Consider the following 21,525-nt stretch of genomic DNA (forward strand, 5'->3'; position numbering starts at 1 on the left):
GGGTGGGGAAAACGACCTATCTCTAGTTATCCAGGCGTGCCGGGCATTTGCCTCGGTCAGTGTGAGGCAGGCAGAAGGTTCCGCCTGCGTCGGATCGGGATCCCGTCTCCTTCCTAGGGCAGCAGAGCGGGAGGTCTCAGCCGACTTCTAGGGATTTCGGCCATCAAAGGAGAACTAGGCAGGGTGCTGATGCCCGTCCGACCTGCGGGTGCGCAAGGTAGGCTGGGGGGCTCAGATCCACAGGCTCTGGCTGCCCATCCCGCACGCTCGCCTACACTCTGGGCGGGCAGCGGAGGGGCGGCTGTAGCTGGTTTGCTGGCTCGGCGCTCAGATCGTATTGGCCGGGGTCGGGGGGGGGGTGGTGGTGTGTGGGGGGTGGTTGAGGCTGCAGCCCCGGGCCCCGCGGGCGGGGTGGGGAGGCGGAGGATCAGGCTGCGCTAGCATTGGCGGAGCTGGGGAGTGGGGGCAGGAAGCGAGCGGAGCGGAGCTGCAGGGGGGGGGGTTGTATAAATAGGGAATGGGGGACGTGCATCCTCCGCTGGGTGAGGGGGGGGGGCGTTCGGCACAAAGAAAGTGGAAAGTTTGCAGCGCTAGGCGGCCCAAGCTAGGGAGCCGGATGCGCACGTGCTGAGTCGGGGCGACCGAGACCCCCCACGCCGAGCTCGCTGCTTTTTTTTCTTTCTGCAAGCTGGGGGGGGGGGTGTTGTTGGTATCGCCCCCTCCTTCTCCTCCCCCCAGGGGTGAAAGTGCAAGAGGAAGTGCAGCCGCTGCCATCTTTCCTCCGTTCCGAACGCACGGAGCCTGGGGCCGCAGCGCCGCCGCCACTCGTGCCTGGCTTGGGAAAGGGCCCACCCTGCTACTGCCACCCGCTCGCTTCGGCCGCCGCCTTCGCCGGGCTCCAAGACTCGGCCTACGCCACCGCCCCTGTGCGCGCGGACCGCCGCCTTCGCCTTCGCCTTTTGTTTCCTTTGCTCCGGCGCCCCCACCCCGGCTCGCGCTTTGCAGGGGACGCAGCGCGCGCCCCCAGTGGGCCCGGGAAAAGCCTCGGAGCGCGCGCTTGCGCTTGCGCGGCGGACCCCTCCTCCTCCCCGCGCGCGCGCGCGCGCCTTTTGGCCGCGCGCCGGCGCCGCCTGGCGGGCGGGAGGGGAGGTGGCAGCTGCGTTTGCAGGAGGGGCGCACCTCTTCGCTCGTTTACCCCTGGAAGGTAGACCTAGAGAGGGAGGCGGGCAGGCGGAGAGGGAGTGCTACGCGGGTCCGGCGGAGGTTAAGGGCGGCAATGTGGGGGGCAGTGCCCCGCTGGGTCTAGCCCTTTTTATTAGAGCAGGGGGCGTGTGCGCTGGGCGCACCTGAGAGTACTACCGAGCCCTGGGCCGCACGTGCGGGGAGTGTGAGTGGTCCGCTGCAAAAGGCGTCTCGCTGCCTAAGGGAAGGGACCAGGGACTGGCGGGTGCCCGGCCCGGCGAGTGGGGAAGGGGCAGCGACCATGGAGCGGGTCAACGACGCTTCTTGCGGTCCGTCGGGCTGCTACACCTACCAGGTGAGCAGACACAGTACGGAGATGCTGCACAACCTGAACCAACAACGCAAAAACGGCGGGCGCTTTTGCGACGTGCTCCTACGAGTAGGCGACGAGAGCTTCCCAGCGCACCGCGCCGTACTGGCTGCCTGCAGCGAGTACTTTGAGTCTGTGTTCAGCGCCCAGTTAGGCGACGGCGGAGCTGCAGATGGTGGTCCTGCTGATGTGGGAGGCGCGGCGGCGGCTCCAGGCGGCGGAGCTGGAGGCAGCCGCGAACTGGAGATGCACACCATCAGTTCCAAAGTGTTCGGAGACATCCTGGACTTCGCTTATACGTCCCGAATCGTTGTGCGCCTAGAGAGCTTCCCCGAGCTCATGACGGCCGCCAAGTTCCTGCTGATGAGGTCGGTCATCGAGATCTGCCAGGAAGTAATCAAACAGTCCAACGTGCAGATCCTCGTGCCCCCTGCCCGGGCTGATATCATGCTCTTTCGCCCACCTGGGACTTCTGACTTGGGCTTCCCTTTGGACATGACCAACGGGGCAGCCATGGCAGCCAACAGTAACGGTATTGCTGGCAGTATGCAGCCCGAGGAGGAGGCTGCCAGGGCCACAGGTGCTGCTATTGCGGGCCAAGCTTCTCTGCCTGTGTTACCCGGGGTGGACAGATTGCCCATGGTGGCTGGACCCCTATCCCCCCAACTACTGACTTCTCCGTTCCCTAATGTGGCATCCAGTGCACCTCCACTAACTAGCAAGCGAGGCCGGGGACGCCCCAGGAAGGCCAACCTGCTGGACTCCATGTTTGGGTCTCCAGGGGGCTTGAGGGAAGCAGGCATCCTTCCATGTGGCCTGTGCGGGAAGGTGTTCACTGACGCCAACCGGCTCCGGCAACATGAGGCCCAGCACGGCGTCACAAGCCTCCAGTTGGGCTATATCGATCTTCCTCCTCCAAGGCTGGGTGAGAATGGGTTACCCATCTCCGAGGACCCCGATGGCCCCAGAAAAAGGAGCCGGACCAGGAAGCAAGTGGCTTGTGAGATCTGTGGCAAGATCTTTCGTGACGTATACCATCTCAACCGGCATAAGCTTTCCCACTCGGGGGAGAAGCCGTACTCGTGCCCGGTGTGTGGTCTGCGGTTCAAGAGAAAAGACCGAATGTCGTACCATGTGAGGTCCCATGATGGGTCAGTGGGCAAACCGTACATCTGCCAGAGCTGTGGGAAAGGTTTCTCCAGGTGAGGATGGCACCCTCCCCCACTCCCTGCTGTGTATTATCTTAGTTCTGTCTCGAGACAGATCCTTCCCAGGATCTGGGGATGTGGATCTTGTGGGGGTAGAGGGTCACTGGACCTTAATAGAACATAACATGTTTAAATGTTTTAAGATCTCCAACTTTGATGGTGTGGCCAAGAGCTGCATCTATGCCTTCAGGCAAGTTCTCTGGCACCAGGGTGCTTACTAGCTTCACCCTCCCAGGGGCCTTGTAGGAAGGGGCCGGATTCCTTAGGCCAGAGCCATTGGGCCTCCCCATTCTTCTCCCCTGGTTCCCTTTGTGTTTCCGGCACCAGGCGTGGGGCCCCCTCTGGGGGCGGGAGGCTGGGCTCCTCCCTCGACTTTCCCCGCCTGAATGGCTTCGGAGGGAAGAACTGAACAAGTGTGTCTAGGACTCCTTACACTCCCGAGGCCTAGATCCTCCACCAGTTTGAACAGGCTGGCCTGCAGCAGTAGGTTCCAGCTTTGCCCCTCATGTGACCCTAGGTTTGAGAGACATAAAAGCCGGCTACGCAGGGCTGTTTTGCAGTAGTAATACTGGAATCTGATGCGCTCTGACGTGGTGGCTTCAGAATCCAGTGGACCCACAGGTCGTCTGTTTGTTCTCAGGACAGACCTTCTTTTCAACTTTCAGAGAGCCTTCTTGGGAACTGAAGACTTGCCTGGGAGCAGAGGGCTGGTTTTGTTTTTGTTTTTCTCCCAGTTTGAGAATATTGAATAAAAGGCTGATTTTAACTGAAATCCCAAGGATTTTCAGTATGTGTGAGAGCTTAGAGACAGAATTCCCCCAGAGAGGCCCCAAGTAGGAACCAGTCTTACCGGTCAGACAGCCCCTGCCCACCTGCTCTGGCGGGCATCTGGCTTGCCAGTCCAGCTGGGGACTTAAAGCTCCATCCCTGGCCTCTGGGGACTGAATTCCATCCGGGTGGCATTCATTGGCTGCTGTGGCCATTGGCTGCTGTGGCGGGAGAGGCTGGGGGGAGGGGAACGCAGTGCTTCTAAGGGGCTTTAGTCTGGACAATGAGTCCCACACCCACCCCTCCCTGAAAGGCTGGGCAAGGCATCCCCGTGTCATTCTAAAGCTGCTGCCTCAGGTCCTAGGAATCCTTGAATTTCTGCGGAGGAGGGGGGATGTGGGGGGTGGGTTAGTTAGATCAGAGGGAAACATTTGCTCCCCTCCCAAGGCGGGTGTGTGGCTGAGATGCTTGGGCCCCTGGAGCTAGAGCTGGGTGGTGACTTTGTCTTTGTCTTGCTGGGGTGGAGTTCTCCCTGGGGTGGTGGTGGTGGAGGGAGGCTGGCCAAGTTTGGCCCATCTCTTTTGATGTCTTGTTTTTAAAGTCTGTTGATCTCTTTTCCAGGCCAGATCACTTGAATGGACATATCAAGCAGGTGCACACTTCTGAGCGACCTCACAAGTGTCAGGTAGGGACTGGGCCAGGGAACAGTTGGGTGGAAAGATGCTGCTGTCCTCCAGCCTTGGCCTGAGCACTGCTTTGCACCCCACCCCCCACCCCTGGTCGCCCTGTCCTTTCTCTGGCCTCCTTTGTTCTATACCCAGCTTCCTCTGTTTCCCCAGGGCTATGAGACTCTTTGTTCACTTGTTTCGTCTCCACAGCCTTTCCCTCCTTTCTGTTGCTTAGCTTTCCTGTCCTGGCATTTTTGGGCATTGGCTGGTGGGCCACACTACACAAGTGTTTTCATGGTGGATCTGACACCTAGCTGGGCCTGGCTGCTGGTTCCCAGTAATTTGTATGAACTGTAGGGGTTTCAAAAGGGCTTCCGGTGGCCCAGCCAATAACCCTTCCTCTGGTTTGAGCCGAGTGGGAACTTGTGGGTTCCTTCAGTGGAGAAAGCGTGGCAGAAGAGGCTGTAGGTAGGGAGAGGATGGTCTCATCTCCCAACACAAACAGCAAGGGCAAGGCAAGGCAAGGCAAGGCATTCTCTTCTAGTGTGGAATCACGTAGGGGAGGCTGGACTGGATTTTCTCCTGTCTGCTTGAACTCTCTGGGGACTCTGCTGGGACCTAGAAAATGAGTTTTCTTTCTTGGCCTCTGAGCATTTTTTTTTCAGTGTGATGCAAAGTACACCACTGTCTTCTTGGTTATCTCCCTTCTGCTGTGGCAAGTGCGTTCAACTGATGTCAAAGCAGTGACATGAGCTATCCTACAGCCTCTGTCAGGGGATCCCTGCTTCTCCTAACCTGCTGGCACGGGTGGGTTCAGGAGAATATAGGGAGGAATGGCCTTGTGCAGCAGCACAGAGCTTCCAGGACTAGGGCTTCGCTGCTCACAGATGCTCAGCCGGGAGCCTGGCAGCCGCTCCCAAGGATGCTGACTCCAGATAGGCCTGCTGGAATCTGTCTTTGCCTTGCTGCTTTCTGCCGCTCCATCTCTGATTTTGGTTGCCACAGAGCACATTCTGACTCCCAGGTAGTGTGCTGAGCAGCCCCAGACAGGATAGGAGAAACCCAGAGGGCAGTGGGGGTGTGCCCGGTGGCCTGGGGGGGTAACCTGCACTCTCTGCCCTTTTTCCAGGTGTGGGTTGGGAGCAGCAGCGGCCTGCCGCCCCTGGAACCTCTTCCTAGCGACCTGCCATCATGGGACTTTGCCCAGCCTGCTTTGTGGAGGTCGTCCCATTCAGTTCCTGATACCGCCTTTTCCCTTTCTCTAAAAAAGTCCTTTCCAGCCCTTGAAAACCTGAGTCCAGCACACTCCAGCAATGCGCTCTTCTGCTCAGCCCCACCAGGATACCTGAGACAGGGATGGACAGCCCCTGAGGGCAGCCTGGCTTTTACTCAGTGGCCTGTAGGCTAACCTGGGTCCCTCTGGAGAGGTGGAGGCAATGATGGCTGGCTGGAGACTCCTGCTTTTGGCAGAGGATAGCTAGCAAGATGGTTCCTGCCCAGCACTCTCAGATCCTTCCAAGATGTCCTAACATTTTTCCCAGCTCAAAGCTCTCAAGTAGAGATAGGAAGGACCACCTTTCTGAAGGCCCCTCCCCTGTAGGCGCCATGTTCCTTTCTGAATGCTCTCCTCTCCCCTCCCCTACCTCAACAGGGCTGCCAACTTTGGGGAATCTAGAAGTTGGGAATTCTAGGGAGTTAAGCCCCAGCTTCTGTGTCCCTTCCCCTGGTCTCACTTTTCACACTGACTGGGGCTCCCAGTCACCCTCCTCTTAATTGGGCGGGAGGGGGAATCACCCTACTTCCAGAGAAGTGTCCGGTCCGGTACAGCTTCCGGTACAGCTTCAACTAGGTTCAACTGTGCAGCTGAACTCTTAATGTCTCACAAGGGCCTGCTTTCAGGTCTGGCTAGTGAGTTCTCATGGCTGAGGTTTTTTAAAGCGGGTCTGCTCAGAACTAAACTAACCAGTATTGTATTGTGATACATGGCTTTAGGGACTGACAGAGCAGGTAGACACTCCCTCCCCCAGGGCCCCTTGGTGTGTCCCTTAGCCCCTGCAGACTGCCTGGAGATCAGGATCGATGATAAAAGTTTTCATTCTAACATTTGAGGCTTTGTGTGTTTTGTCCTTGGTCTGTCAGTGACAACTGGCACCATTGTCCCTTGGTGTATGAGCCAGCTCCTGCCCTGCCTCTGCCCTTCAGCACACAATTTCACAGACCTGACCCTGTAGCCAGAGCCTTATAAAGAAGATCCAGCAAGGGGTGTGCTGGCTGTCATTCTGCCATAGAGGATAAAAGGGGGCCAGTTACTCAGACTGATAGAAAAGCCTTTGCAAGGTAAGGAGCCGGGAGCTTCAGGCTTGAGTCTCCCTTACCTGGTCTAACAAGCCCTAGCCATTGACTGGACCTGGAATTTAGCCAGAGTTGAGAGACTGGAGTTTCTCAGCCATCTCCCATTGCTTCTGGTAGCCCCATGTCTGAGACTGGTTAAATAAGGGTGAGCTGAGGGTGCACAAAGGGGTTAGAGCCAGTGGAGCTGGACTTTCATGTGTTGCTCTTAGATTTTTTTCCTGGCTGTAGGAGGCTTTGCAAAATGCACCCTGTTGCTTTCAGACTGCCAAGGCTGCCTGGGCTTGGGACGCACTAGTATTCTTGGGGTTCCACTCAGAACTGAAAGCTTTAGGGAATGTGGGAAGAGCGGCAGCAAGTAGTGTTAGGATGCATACTAACAGCAGCCGACTGTGTGAACCTTGGCTGTGGGCACAGTAGGCACTTAAAGCCAACAGGCAGTCCCACTGTGCCATTGGCCGGCTGGCTTCCTTTCGAGGCCCTTTTGTTTACTCCCTGTCTACAGGATGGGGAGTTCTGGAACTCAGGTTCTGGGTGGCCTTTTTGAGGCCTGTCTCCCTCAGCCCTTCGAGTCTCTCCTGAGTCATGTGACCATCCTGTTTTGTGCTGTGTGTTAGTCTGAAGTTTTGGTTGGTCCAGGCTTGGACTTAACACAGGAAAACCTGGGGACTCCAGTCACAGGATTGCTTGAACAGGGACACCAACAACTACTTTACGTTGGCTTTGTGACAAGGTGGTTATTTCTGTTGTGGCTTCTTTACCCCAGCAGAAGTCCCTAATTATGTTTGCTCCGGATTCCTTAAGAGATAATCAGTGGAGGACAGGGTAGGGGACACTAGCTGCATCTGTGGTTTTGACTTTGCTTAGTTAACCCCCAAATATTTAATTCAGTTGGGGATAATGGAGGATTGGCTGTCCATTATCTTGGGAACCAAAGTATTACAGGGCAAAACCTTTCTAGGAAAGATCCCAAGTAGTTGGTAAAGAAGCAGAGTCTCTTTCCTGCCCTGGGCTTCCTCCCTCTGGAAAGGGAAGAGGCCTGGTTAGTTCCACCTGGTTCATGTCAGTTCCTTAGAGTTCTGAGGCTTTAAACTTTCTTGGTGGTTGAGGTGGTGCACGCCTCTAATCCCAGCACTCAGGAGGCAGAGGCAGAGGCAGAGGCAGAGGCAGGTAGATCTCTTGAGTTCAAGGGTGGCCCGGTCTACAGAGTGAGTTATAGGACAGCCAGGGCTACATGATAAGACCTTGTCTCAAAACAACAACATCAACAAAAAGCCTGCCCCCACTCAATAGCTGCAGGGTTAGGGTAGTTTTTGGATCTTTGGCAGAGCCAGCTCCTTGTCCTTGGATAAATGAGCATGTTCACGGTCTCCCGAAGTATTTATAAGAACCCTTTCCACGGTTTACAGATTGCAGGCTAGTTGGAAGTTTGAATTCCCTGTCACTGTGGCCTCTCACTGTGTCATGAGATGCCTGAGTTGGGTCCTCCTGATGCCTCTGGGTTGCTCAGGTGCTGGACTTTGCCTGCACTGTCTGCCCCAGGACAGAACTGGATACCAAGTCCATAGGGCCAGGGCTGCCTCCTGTCTTTCATAGAATGGACCTGTATTGACTTCAGAAATGCTAAGGGCATAGATTTGACGCCTGTTCTCAACTCAGTCATCCTACATTCTCATAGGGCATGTGTCTGCCCAGCTGTAAATTGATCAATACCAAGAGCCCCCTGTTTAGCTGGGAAGACTGCTGGAAGACTGGTCCAGATGCTAAGACTGTTCCTTTCTCTAGTACCGGAGTCCTGTGTCTCGGGCAAGTTTACTTTCAAAGTTAAGGTTCCTTTGTCACAAGATTAAAGCTAAAGCATAAAAGCAGAGATTCACCGGACGAGTTGTCTGGTTTAAGTTAGTATTGTTTACCTGTGACATGGGGAAACCGGGAAGCGTGAGATGCACATATCTGGGGTTGAGGCAAACTGTGGCATCTTCTGCCTTCACAGCACTGCTGTCGACCTTGTGCTTGAACCACAGAGTAAGATAAATGGTGTGTGCATGCATGCGCGTGCCCACCCGCCCGCAAGAGTGTCAATGGTGTTCTGACACTACACACCTTGAGGTCTCAGGTTATCGAGATCCACTTCTAACCAGGAAGTAGAGGCAGCTGCATTCTAGCAAGTTAATGGAGTGGCTCCTCTTCTCTCAGATGTGAAAGCTGCTTTCACTCACAGTCCTAGAGCTGAGAGCACACACAGAAGAGAAATAAGTCCAGTTTGACGTTAGCCCCTGAGGCATCCCTATGGAACCAAAATAGCTTAAAAGCCACTAGATCCGCCTTTGTTACTTTCTGTGTTCCCCAAGGCCTTTGCATGCCCTGGCAGAGGAAGGGATGTTGGGGAGAGATAATGGCTAGGGAGCTAGACCCTCATCCTCAGGGTGAATAGCTGTGTGGCCTGGCCATGAGTCGTGCTGGGTTGTGCCTTTCAGTGGCTACACATTCCTGGAGTGTGAGGGCTGCTCTGTGGATGAACTACACAAGGCAAATGTCTCTCTCAGTCTGTACTCAGAGCCTGCTCAGTGTTGCAGGCAGGCCCTGTCCTTGTCCTTACCACCACTTCCCCACAGTGACAACGCACGGATGCTCTGATGCCTGCAGTCTGCTTCTCCATTCTCACTTCAGCAGAACTGACATTCATTTATTTCATATGCTGCTTTTTTATTCACGTTACAAGAATATTAGGAAGTGTTATCTTTGTACTTTTGTCCTGCCGTTTCCATTTCCCTGTGGCCAACACGAATGCCATATTTGAATGAAATGGGTACATTGGATTCTTTGGATAAGGCAGTAAGGGGAACCCAGAGGTGGAGAACAGGAAGCCTGACTTTTATGCTGTAACTCAATTATGGCCAGTGCTCCTAAAGTAAGTGCTTTGTGGTTAAGAGTGAATAGTGGTGGAGGTGAACACCTGCGATCCTAGCCCTCTGCAGAAGGAGCTGCAGTTCAACCTCAACTTCAGCTACGTAAGAGTCAGGTTAGCCTGGGTTGCATGAGACCTTGTCTCAAAAACTAAGGAGCAGGGGGGGGAAATGAATAAACACTTAACTCTCCACTCAGTAAAAGCACACAGGCCTTGGGTGGCCATGTTTTGAGCTTGCCTGTGGTAAAGAACCAGTAAGTCCGACTCAGATACCCCATTAGAAGGCACTGTGGGAAGGAGGGGCAGCCACTCGGCATGGCTAGTAGAGCCGTGTAGAGCCATGTTGCAGTGTTCAGCCTCCTGAAGGCACTGTTTTCACAGGCCGGCCGGGCCTGCTTGGTCACGGGCAGTCGGTCCTGTTCTTCATGCTGTTCTCCTTTCTGCACGCAGACCTGCAATGCCTCCTTTGCGACTCGAGACCGCCTGCGCTCCCACCTGGCCTGTCATGAAGACAAGGTGCCCTGCCAGGTGTGTGGAAAGTACTTGCGGGCCGCATACATGGCAGACCACCTGAAGAAGCACAGTGAGGGGCCCAGCAACTTCTGTAGCATCTGTAACCGAGGTAATTTCCCCACTGTTTCCTCACTCCAGAGAATGAGCCTGCTCTTGAGGGGAGCCCGTCCTCTCTTCTGAATGGGAAATGCCCTCACGAGGCTTTGACCACATCACTCAGCTAGTTGTTTGAAACCTCTTCCTTTCCAAGAGACTTAGATGATGGGAACAGACGGAGAGACTCACTCGGTTCCCAAGCTCAGGGTCAGATACACCTGCTCAAGTGGCAGGATGCATGCCTTCACAAAGAGACTTAACAGGATTGGCCTGAATGGGCTATAAACCTGGCCACTCACTGGCAAAGAGGCTGGCTCTAGGATGGACAAGAGACAAAAGCTTTCTAGTATAAATGTTTAAAGAGATTCCAAGTGGATTGTGGCCCTGCAGAAAGGCAGAAGCGGACAGAGTTCTGAGTAGGGCAGTTTGCGGGCAGGGCAGTGTGCCTGAGCCCAAGGCTTGCTGACACATTGTCGAGCCCACCAGGGCTGCAGTTTTGTGTTGGGTGATCTCTGTCCGGCATGTCTGAGGATCTGCTGGGTTGAGTCGGCTGTTGGAAGTGCTGTGACTTTGTTTGTAAGCACAGTGTCTGTGCTAAGGAGGCTGGGGCCGCCGTTGTGGGAGCCAGAGACTGCTTCTTTCACCTCCTATGGTTGCTTTGGCCAGATGGGCATGTGGCTTGTTTTCCTGGGCACTCTTGTGTTGGTATTTTTGTAAGTCTAGTCTATGGCAGGGTGAGCGTCGAATCAGGATGAGGAGACTTGTGGTTTAGTTCCAGCCCCTTTCCAGGTAGCTTTGGGCTTTCCTTCCTTGCTCAGAAGTGATTAGACTCTTCCCCGCTTCCCTCTCATGGGGTTGCTGTTAGGTCCCTAAGAGGAGGTGGCTGATAGCTCCCTGGATCCAGAGTTGTACCTTCAGGGTGCCTGTGCTTACACTGTGAAATGGTAAAATGGTTCCGTAATGCTCCGTCATAGTGTGGTATGGACGGGTGCTGTCTCCACAGGTCCCAAAGTTCTTGATGGAGGTATTCTTGCTGGGTGGATGGTTTTATTGGAGTCTTGGAACCAGGTGCTGTTCAAAGACTACATACACCTACCTCAGATTTGCCTTGATGCCACTGATAACTGCTGCTCGTTCCACTAAGAAACCTGCTGTGAATGCCAGCACAAGGGCTCTAGCAGCTTCTGCTGCTTCTTGTTTCCCTCTAGGGGCAAACGGTGAGGACAAGGAGTGTTGTGGGACAGCGTCTCTTGGGGATGCTCCGGTCTTAGACAGCTGGCTTTTTTTAACCTTGCTTCATCCTAACCCAGCTTCCAGAGAGTACTTCCTAGTAACGCTAAACTTTCTACAGTGCACCATCTGCAGGACTTTGTCAAGTTTCCTATAGTTACCAGTTCCAGAACTGGCTCAGTGGGCAGAGCTGAGAGCTACTAAAAGTAGTGAAGGATATTAATGATAAAAGCAGAAAGTCGCCGGGCAGTGGTGGCGCACTCCTTTAATTCCAGCATTTGGGAGGCAGAGGCAGGCAGATTTTTGAGTTCGAGGCCAGCCTGGTCTACAGAGTGAGTTCCAGGACAGCCAGGGCTACACAGAGAAACCCTGTCTCGAAAACCAAAACCAACCAACCAACCAAACAAACAAACAAAAGAAGTAAAAACAAAACCAGAAAGTTAAAAAAAAAGAAAAATAAATAAAATAAAAAGAATCCTCCAAACCAGACAGTCCTGCCCAGATGATGGAATAGAGCAAGGAACTGATACAGGACAGCAGACTCAGGGCCATGAGGAAGCCCAAGTGAGGGCAGCAGGGAAGTTAGCCCACCACAATAAGGTGTTCCTCAAGATCTGCAAAGAGGACTTGAACAGCAGCCACAAGCCATGTGACCAGGGTGTGGGGATAACCCGCCAAAGTGCAGTCCACTGCAGGAAGACCCATTCTTCCAAGTCTAGCTCACACTGGGTACCCGGAGGAGCGGAGCACTGAGAGGAGGACTGTAGCCTTTGTGGAAGAGTACCTCTGGACTCATTCTTCAGCAGAAATACCAACTAGCAACAGCAGGACACCGATGCAAACAAAACCAACAAGAGGGTGGAAGAGGATGACGGGGCTTTGCCAGGCTTACATAAATGAGTGTTCTGAGAGCTGGGGTTGTGACTCAGTGGTGGCACATGCCTGGTATGTCCAAACTTTATGGTCAGTCCCAGGCACACAGCCCAAGTATTCTCAGTAAAGACTAAATCAGATATCTTACAAGTGTCTTTTGAAAGCTTTCCATCCCAATAATGCTTTATTTTTTAATATATGTGTATATGTGTATGTACGAGTGTATGTATGTGTCCATGTGTGTGCAGGAACCCATGGAAGCCATTGGATCGCCTAGAACTGGAGTTATAGGTGGTCATGAGCTGTGATGTGGGTGCTGGGAACCAAATCTGGGTGTTTTACAAAGGAGTGCTCTTAACCACTGAGCCATCCTTCCAGCCTTGCCATAAAGACCAGGCTGGCTTCAAAGTTGTCCTCTTGCTTGTAGTCTTTGCATTTGGGAGTCTAAGGTGAGAAGACAGCTCAAATTCCAAGCTAAGCAAGACTGCACAGGTGAGACCTTGTTACAGAGGAGAAAGGGCTTAGTGGCCTACTCCTGTGGCACTTGGAAGGCAGAGACAGTATTCTTTTTTTTATTTTTTATTTTTTTATTTTTTGGTTTTTCAAGACAGGGTTTCTCTGTATAGCCCTGCTGGCTGTCCTGGACCTCACTCTATAGACCAGGCTGGCCTCGAATTCAGAAATCCGCCTGCCTCTGCCTCCCAAGTGCTGGGATTAAAGGCGTGGGCCACTACCGCCTGGCGGAGGCAGTATTCTTATGAATTCAGGTCTCACCTGGACTAAATATCAAGTACCAGGCCAGCCAGGACCTTCTATCATAAAACAAAACAACAACAACCAAAACTACACAAAGGAAACGTCTTCCTGTCAGATGACCACACAGTAACGAGGTAGTGCTGTGCCTTTCTCCTGCATCTCAGGTGCACTGGTGGAGCTGAGCCCTTCCAGTTTGGACACAGAGAAAGCATTCCTCAATCTCTGCATGGACAAGGACTAGGAATTGCATAGATACCACAGGGCAAGAAAATCTAACTGAAGAACAGTGACTTTTGGCATTACCAAACTTCATTTCTGGACACGGAGGGACCTGCTGATGTGGGCACAATGCTTCCTTCAGCTCCCATATCACATCATGGAGGCCTCTTTAGCTCTTGGTCAAAGAGAGAGTAGGTGAGCTCAGAATTTCAGCTAAATACATCTGGCCTCAAAAATGTGTTCTGCTCAGAAACTCAGCTTCTGTGTCATCCCAGCACTTGACTTGCTGAACGGCTGTGTTTAAGCTGTGGGCTTTAAGTGGCAGCTGTGGATCCAGTCTTGCCAAGTGAGTTTGCTATAGATAGTACAATCTGCAACCGAGGAAAGTCAGGAGGATCCAGCTACCGTTGCCTTAGAATATGCAGGGCGTTTTTACTGTGTACCTGCTGTATTTTGGAGGTAGAGAGCTCTCACTGCACAGTGGATATAGTAATTCCTGGTGCTTTTTCCCATTCACTTGGATTGTGGTGGACCTGCCCTGGCTTGCAGTGAGAAGGGCTTCATACCGCTTCAGAGGCCAAAAAGGAATGAACACCAAAGGAAAATTCCCCTGTGAAGTGCCAGCCAGCATTGTGTCCTCACAAAGTTCTCATGTCCTGTGCGGGTTTCTGGGGCCACTAGACCTTGTTGGCTTGTGTTGAAAGGGCTAAGAGCCTGGATCTCTTCCCCTTAGCCTTGCCTGCCCATTCCTGACTGCAACCTGCTTCTTAGGAATGTCTGGCCCCAAGCCAAATACTTAAGTACAGCACAAGACAGCTTTCCAGGGAGGCTAGAAAGCTAGCACCTGATCCAGGTCGATCTTTAAAGTAGCTGTGTTAAGAAGGAAATGCTGTCCTGACCCCAGTTTGCCTCCGTGACCACTGCCACCACCTGCTGTCCTCAAGGCTGTCTGCTGGCAGCCTACTCTAACACATTTATCATCACACAGTAGTGGTGATAATAATCCTACAAGTCCAGAGGACATTTTTGTTGTTTGTTTTGAAGCTCAAGGGCAATTTTATTAGAGTTTGAAAGAAAAATGTCAGGGCCTATCAGTCCAGTTCTCTTGAGGGACAGAACTGATAGAATGTGAAAAAGTAGATACATGAAAAGGGGATTTATTAGAATGCTTTTCAAGGCTGTGGTCCAGCTAGTCCAACAACAGTTGTCTGCCAACAGAAGGTCCAAGAACAAGAAGTTGCTCAGTCCATGGGGCTGGATGTTCAGCTGGTCTTCAGTATACAACAGAATTCCAAAGAAGTAGGCGCAAATGCCAAGGAGGAATGGACTTGCCATGGAGAGCAAGAGCAGACAGGCAGAGAGAGAGCTTCCTTCTTCCATGGCCATTATATATACAGGCTGCTAGCCAAAGGGCGACCCACATGAAAATTGTATCTTCCCACCTCAAAAGACCCAGATTAAAATTATTTATTTCCACTTCAAATTATTTAATTAAGAAAAAAAATATCTCCCAGGTGTACCCAGCCACTTGGGATTTAGTTAATTCCAGGGGTAGCCAGGCTGACAATCAAGATCAACCATCACATAGGAAAACAAGCTGTAAATCTCAGTAGCTTGCTGGGAGAAGAGAGATGCAGAAGAGAAAGGTCTTGCCTTTTAAATTAGGAATGAATGAATGTCAATTCTGAAAAAAATGATAGAAAGGAAAATAAAAAGTTACACTATTTTGAGTTAGAACCCAGAAAAGTGGGCAGGCTTAGCTGCAAAGGTATGAAAGAACTGTCCCAGAGGGCTTTTTATGGCTGGGTAAAGACAGAGACCCATTCAGGAGACCAGTGGTTAAGGGCCAAGTTCTGATAGTGTGGATTTCTAGGGTTCCTGGAATGAGGTCAGCTTCTGCTGGTTGGTGGCCATACATGTTACATGCATGAAAATTACCACTATAGCCTTTTCTCTATTCGTTGGCAAAATGGGTAAAGTAATAATTTACAGTGGGTATAAAGTTTGGGGAACTCTGTAGACTATGTAGTGTAACATGTTGGGTTCCAGGACACCATCAGCATTTAAAAATGAAACTTGGAGGTGGGCAGTGGTGATGCAAGAAGAGACAGGCGAATCTGAGTTCTCTGTCAGGCTGGTCTACAGAGTGAGTTCTCCAGGAGAGCCAGGGATACACAATGTCTGGAAAAACTTTTAAAAAAAAAAGAAAAAAAAAACCTTTATTTAAAAAAAAAAAAAAAAAGAGTGAACCTTTGTCACACTTTAAGCAGTGTTCAAAAAAACTCTCTGTGCTTGGGGAGCCTGGGTGGGAGGAAGCCACGGCCCACGGCCTCAGGAAAGCCTGGGCCACACAAACAACAAAACAACAACCAGAAAATGAGTGAATGTATGAATACTATAGCAATTCAAGCTTTTTTGATTTGTTTGTTGAGACAGGTTTTCTCTGTGTAACCCCGACTGTCCTGGGACTCTAGACCAGAGAGACCCAGCTGCCTCTGCCTCCCAAGTGCTGGAAAGCTCCACCCTGCAGTTCACACTTTTTAAAAAGTTTGATGCAGAAATCACACAATACATTTCCATCTCTGAGCCTTTAGCAGGGCAATCTCACTGTGGCTATAGTTTTAAAAGGGAACAAGGGGCAAACAAGATGGCTCAGTGGGTAAAGGCACTTGCCACCAAGACTGAAGACCTGAATTTAATGCTGGGGGCTCACATGGTAGGAGAAAACCAACTTTAACAAATTATCATCTGACCTCCACCTCCTCCCGCCCCAGTAAATAAATACATGTAATAAAACAAACGGAAGTGCAAGTGCCTGAGGAATGTGCTGGACAGATCTAGAGTGGACTAAAGGAACAAGAGTAGAGCCAGGCGTGGTGGCACACGCCTTTAATCCCAGCACTCGGGAGGCAGAGGCAGGCGGATCTCTGAGTTCGAGGCCAGCCTGGTCTACAGAGTGAGTTCCAGGACCGCTGGGGCTACACAGAGAAACCCTGTTTAAAAAAAAAAACAAAACAAAACAAAAAGGAACAAGAGTAGGGCACTGACCCACCCCCACCCCCAGTGACCCTTACAATATTAAAACGCTTTGGTTCCTGCTAAAGGTACTTTCTGATCCTTCACTATGGTGAGATTCAATGGCACACTTCTTTCTTGTGAAACAAGTCATTTTATTGCCTGATTTTGTGGCTGTCATCCTCCAAAGGCCTTGTGACATTTGTGGAAATGGCCCAAGATCTGCGCTTCAAACTTGAGATACTTACGCCTTAAACTGACCAAAGCATGAGTGAGGTGTAAAGTGGAGACTACTTCAAGATGGCGAGAGATCATTCTGGGTGTACTCGATGGATTTTCCAAAACCAAACTGAAAAGACCACCATGGATAAGGGATGACCATGATGTCACACAAGCTGCCTCCGTTCTTCAAAGGGTGGAATCGGCTCTTAAGTCATTGTTCTGAAGGCGGAAAAGTTAAAATAAAGTATGCTCCAACAGGTAGAAGAAAGGGGACCCCCTGGAAGCATTCATTCCTTGGAGACTTCACTTGTCTCCATCTGGTTTTCCTTTATATTATAAGCAGGCTTCTGCTGGCTGGAGTACCATATACTTGTCTGATCACATTTCTAGCCACGGTCTCTGCAGCTGACATGGGCCTGTGGGACATCTACTCAAACCACCTGGTACTGTGGCACCAAGCGAGCCAAGATGGCTGGCCTGGGCCCTTCAATGTAGCCTTGGCAGAGAAGCTGACTGACTCATGGACAGTGGAGCTCTCCGTTCTGAACCTCATGGCCTCATGTGATGATTGCAGATGCTTTTGAGCCAAGGAGAGAACCCCTTCCAGGTGCAGCTGACCAGGGAATGCTAGCCAGAGCTGCCAAAGAAAAGGCGTGGGGAGCAGAGAGCTATCTCTTGCTGGCTGTGGGATCTCATCTCCTTTTGTCTTGTTTAGGTTTCTCCTCTGCCTCCTACTTAAAGGTCCATGTTAAAACCCACCACGGTGTTCCCCTTCCCCAGGTCTCCAGGCACCAGGAACCCATCCTGAATGGGGGAGCAGCGTTCCACTGCGCCAGGACCTATGGCAACAAAGGCAAGCGACCCCTTGCTCTGCACTTTGCTTCTCTGCGCAGACTGTGTTGTGGGGGCGCTGGGCCGGGTGGTGGGGAGGCAAGAATCGCAGTGCTCTCTAGGACAAAGTTTGCCACGGGTTTCTCACTCCAGGACAGTGAGTGAGGCTTTAGGGTACTGCTGATCCAGCCTGCCTCCTCTTCCCCAGCCTTCTTCCTTCCTCTTGGCTAGCCCCCATTGACTGGAGCCCTACAGGGTTGCCCTAGGGCAGGAAGAGGAGCACTGCATGACCAGTTACTCTGGGCTTAGATACTGCCTATTGCCCTGTAGGACCTGTGTGGACCTGGTGCTGAATGCTTTCTTCTTGGTTGATCTTGTGGGTGGGTGGGAGCCAGCGGCTGGCTTATCTATGATATCGGTGGTCGGTTGTCATTTGTGAGACGCATGGCAGTAAATGAGCTACCTGATTGCCTCTGGTTTGGGATTGGTGTGACAAGAGTTTCCAGGCTCATTGTTAACTTGTTGGTTCATGGTGTTTGGGGTGTCATGTTGTTGCCTTTTGCCAGGACGTGGCGGATGGTAGAGATGGCATGCCCCGTGCTCCCATCACAGACCTCCCATCTTGGAATGGCTCTCTGGACCCAGGCAGGAAGCTGGTAGTTGGTAGTAGACCCCAGTGTGGGCCAGGCAAGGTAGGGCAGTAAGGAACATCCATGTCTTGGTCTAGATGGGCTCCCCAGCTGACAGAGCTGTTCAGAGTTGCTTTTCATCTGTGTGCTTTGGCTGTATGGCCCTGGAAAGGGCTTTGCAGAAATGGAAATGTAGACCTTGTATAAGCGTTGGTTGCCGTGTGAGCCATCAGTAGGATCTAGCCGAGTAGAGGAACTCATGGTTCTCGTTCGGCCTGCTTTGTGAAGGTAGCCACTGGTGTAGCGCAGGGACAAGCCAACGACCCCTGCTCATCATAACCAGAACAGTTTTGCACCTGGAGGCACCTGGAGATTGGGGATCTCTGGGTTGTTCTGGGCAGAAGTAAGGGGGATCCCTCCTTGGCCTTCCGCCCTTGAAGCAGGCTGAGGTGATGGTGAAGTCTACACACACATCCTCATTTAGAGCTTATAGTGAGGGAGGCTGGTGGCTCCAGGGCACTGTCATCTTGCCCCTACAGGCATTCCATGCTCCTACTCAGACCAGCCAAACCTCCATGGGTTCTGCCAGGTTAGTGACTGAGCTGGCCTGTCATGGTCCCTCCAGGAGGGAATGGCTCTAATGCCTGGCCTCATCTCTGCCCTCTTTTGTTTTGCCATAGAAGGCCAGAAATGCTCACATCAGGATCTGATTGAGAGCTCCGACTCCTACGGTGACCTCTCCGACGCCAGCGACCTGAAGACGCCAGAGAAACAGAGTGCCAACGGCTCCTTCTCCTGCGACGTGGCAGTCCCTAAAAACAAAATGGAGTCTGACGGGGAGAAGAAGTACCCATGCCCTGAATGTGGGAGCTTCTTCCGTTCTAAGTCCTACTTGAACAAACACATCCAGAAGGTGCATGTCCGTGCCCTTGGGGGTCCCTTGGGGGACCTGGGCCCTGCCCTTGGTTCACCTTTCTCTCCCCAGCAGAACATGTCTCTTCTTGAGTCCTTTGGATTTCAGATTGTTCAGTCAGCGTTTGCATCATCTTTAGTGGATCCTGAGGTGGACCAGCAGCCCATGGGGCCTGAAGGGAAGTGAGACATGCTGTGTCCCCACAGAACAGCCGCTGGGGACTGCTGAGCAATGCTGTGAATGCAGAGGGAAGTGATGTCTTTGGGTTCTGTAGCTGAGAGATTTTTATTCATTTTTAAACCCCATCCCTGCCCCTCCCTCCCTCCATTAACCCCACCTGCTGTGGTCTTAGAAACAGACTCTCATCTGATACTCTCTGTAGAAATACTGAGAGACCCAATATGGGGCAAGGGCAGAAAGCACTACATCGGCCTCTGAGGCAGTACCAGTTCTGGTTTCTCTAGTGGTCTGAAGCCAGAATTTCTGGTGCTCAGTTATTGGTGTCCTCACCCCAACTCTAAGGCACTCTTGGGCCTCGCTTGGTAGTTTTGGTCCCTCCCACTTCTTTCATTCCTCACCCCCCTGCCTCTGTCCTCAAAAGAAGTTAAGTAGGGTCTCTACCCTCTTATGGCCAACTATTTTTAAGGAAGCCAGAAACCTACAGCATCCCATGGACCATACAAAGAGTGTCCTCTGAGGTTGGCCCTGGTCTTCTCGAGCTGCTGGAAGCTAACATTTCACTGCCAGGACAAGCTCACCTACTGAGGACACTTCTACCCCAAATTCCAGTTCTTACTTGAGTTTAACCATTCAGCTTGCTGTTGGGTTTTGATTCTCTAATTCTTATTATTGTTATTTTTAGGACCAGTTGTAGTGAATTGCTACTGAAAGCTACCCCAGGTGACACAGCTCTTTGTAAACCGCAGTCACACATTAGGGTTAGTATTAAACTTTGTTTAGGTGTACCATAATTAACTTGGCTAGTTGTTTGAAGTCTATGGAAGAAATAGTTTTATGCAAAATTTTAAAAAAAAAATTCCAGTTTGATCAGGAAGAGGGTTCCGTGGTGCTGAGAGCCAGGAAGGTGGGAGAACCTCAGGTAGAGACATCGAGTACCTTGATTGTCTTACACTTGAGCAGCCCAGGTTGACCTTGTGATGTGAATTGACCTGATCAGACTTTATTAAAAACGTTAGTATGATATCTCTGCCTGCTCCCCCGAGTCCACTTTTTCAGCAGTGTCTTCGGAACCTGGAATCAGCCGTCTATACCCACTGCCCAGGAGGGGCCGTGAGGGTTCCGGAGAGACCTTGTTTCTTCTCTGCTGCACCTGTTCATTGTGCCTGGCAGAACACTGGGTAGATGTTCCCACCAAAGGACTTAAGTTCCAGGACTCATTAACGCAACACATACTAAGCCTATATTTTCACTGCTGTGTACCAGGTATGTTTCAGGGTCTGTAATGAACAAAATAACCCTTGGACTTAATTGGAGACAGAGTTAACAAGCAGATTTGGATCTGGCTTCTGGATAATGAGAAATGCAAGAAGAAAGACAGCAGAAGTGGTGGGTCAGTGACAGCAGAAGACCACAGTAGGTAGGGTGGTCTAGGAAGGTTTGAGGCAAGGGGATTCAAGGCCGTCATCTGCTATGGAGGGACATGGCAGGGAAAAGAAATGACTTGTATATATGTAGCCACTTGAGGTCCGCTCCCCCATGTTATCTAGCTTGCTTTGCTACTTGTTACTTGTGAATGAATGAAGAAAAGACATATTTCTTTTTTCTTTTTCTTTTTTTTTTTTTTTTGGTTTTTTCCAGACAGGGTTTCTCTGTGTAGCCCTGGCTGTCCTGGAACTCACTTGGTAGACCAGGCTGGCCTCAAACCCAGAAATCCACCTGCCTCTGCTTCCCAAGTTTGGTTTTGGCTTTGGTTTTGGTTTGAAAAGACATTCCTTATAAAGATATACTTAGTTCTGAGGGTGGAGGTAGGAGTAGCAAGCAACACACAGGACAGGGAAGTATGTCTGTCCGTCTGTCTGTCTGTCTGTCTGTCTGTGTGTGCATGCCTGCTAATGTCTGTCTGTGTGTGTGCGTGCTTGCACATGTGGCTGTCAAAGGGCAGTCCCCAGTTCCCCAGTGCTGTTCTACAGGAGTCATCTTTTTTTTTTTTTTTTTTTAATGTTCACTGATGTTTGCCTGTGTGTATGGCTGTGATGACGTCAGGAACTCTGGAACTACAGCTACAAGGCAGGTGTGAGGTGCCATGTGGTTGCAGGGAAATGAATGTGGGTCCCCCGGAAGAGCACCCATGCTTTTAACCTCTGAGCCACCTCTCCAGCCCCCATCTTATTTTCTGAGGAGCTCTTTCACTGCCCCAGGGTTCACTAAGCAGGCTATGCTGGCCAGCCTCCGGACCCCTGGGATTACTGGTCTCCCAGTTCTGGGGTTGCAAGTGCACTTCACTGTGCTTGGCACTTTTTTCTTTTTAAACGTGAGTTTCTTCTGGGGCTCATACGCAGGTTATGTTTTCAAGGCAAGCACTTCACTGACTGAACTATCTTCCAGCCCCACAGAGGCTTAATGGGAACAAAACCAATCGCCAGAGGGACTGGCAAACTTAAAGCACTTCCAAGGATCTTGAGAAATCAAGATCAAATGAATAGAAATAGTCTTTCATCTCCAAACAGAAAAAAAAGAAACAATCACTGATGAAGAGAAAGAGACAAGACCAGAAGGGACAAAGCACAACTTCCCTTAGCCCCGAGTTAATACTGA

At 51.5% G+C, this 21,525-nt stretch overlaps 1 protein-coding gene and 2 long non-coding RNA genes across 7 annotated transcripts in view; 2 read left to right on the forward strand and 1 right to left on the reverse strand.

Annotated features, from left to right (window-relative positions):
* Patz1 (POZ (BTB) and AT hook containing zinc finger 1) lies at positions 1–19,953 on the forward strand. 5 transcript variants are annotated; one of them, NR_045108.2, is made up of 6 exons: positions 1–217; positions 4,150–4,213; positions 5,326–5,417; positions 9,904–10,075; positions 17,158–17,230; positions 18,518–19,953. NR_045108.2 is itself a non-coding variant. In NM_001253691.1 (5 exons), the coding sequence occupies exons 1-4, from the start codon at positions 1,484–1,486 to the stop codon at positions 10,025–10,027; spliced, it is 1,551 nt and encodes a 516-aa protein (NP_001240620.1). In that variant the 5' UTR covers positions 1,327–1,483; the 3' UTR covers positions 10,028–10,075; positions 18,518–19,953. The 5 variants fall into 5 exon arrangements, 3 of the variants coding, with proteins under 3 accessions (NP_001240620.1, NP_001240619.1, NP_062520.1); NM_001253691.1 differs by lacking the exons at positions 1–217; positions 17,158–17,230 and adding an exon at positions 1,327–2,754; NM_001253690.1 differs by lacking the exons at positions 1–217; positions 5,326–5,417 and adding an exon at positions 1,327–2,754.
* Positions 16,290–21,525, reverse strand: part of Gm12592 (predicted gene 12592) — a 25,771-nt gene continuing 20,535 nt past the window's right edge. The window contains exon 2 of the long non-coding RNA NR_165248.1: positions 16,290–18,984. This is a non-coding gene — a long non-coding RNA (predicted gene 12592). The remainder of the gene's footprint in view (positions 18,985–21,525) is intronic.
* Positions 19,870–21,525, forward strand: part of Gm11944 (predicted gene 11944) — an 11,723-nt gene continuing 10,067 nt past the window's right edge. Inside the window, exon 1 of the long non-coding RNA NR_045708.1 lies at positions 19,870–20,193. This is a non-coding gene — a long non-coding RNA (predicted gene 11944). The remainder of the gene's footprint in view (positions 20,194–21,525) is intronic.

The sequence above is a fragment of the Mus musculus genome, chromosome 11 (assembly GCF_000001635.26).
Source record: "Mus musculus strain C57BL/6J chromosome 11, GRCm38.p6 C57BL/6J".
NCBI lineage: Eukaryota > Metazoa > Chordata > Mammalia > Rodentia > Muridae > Mus > Mus musculus.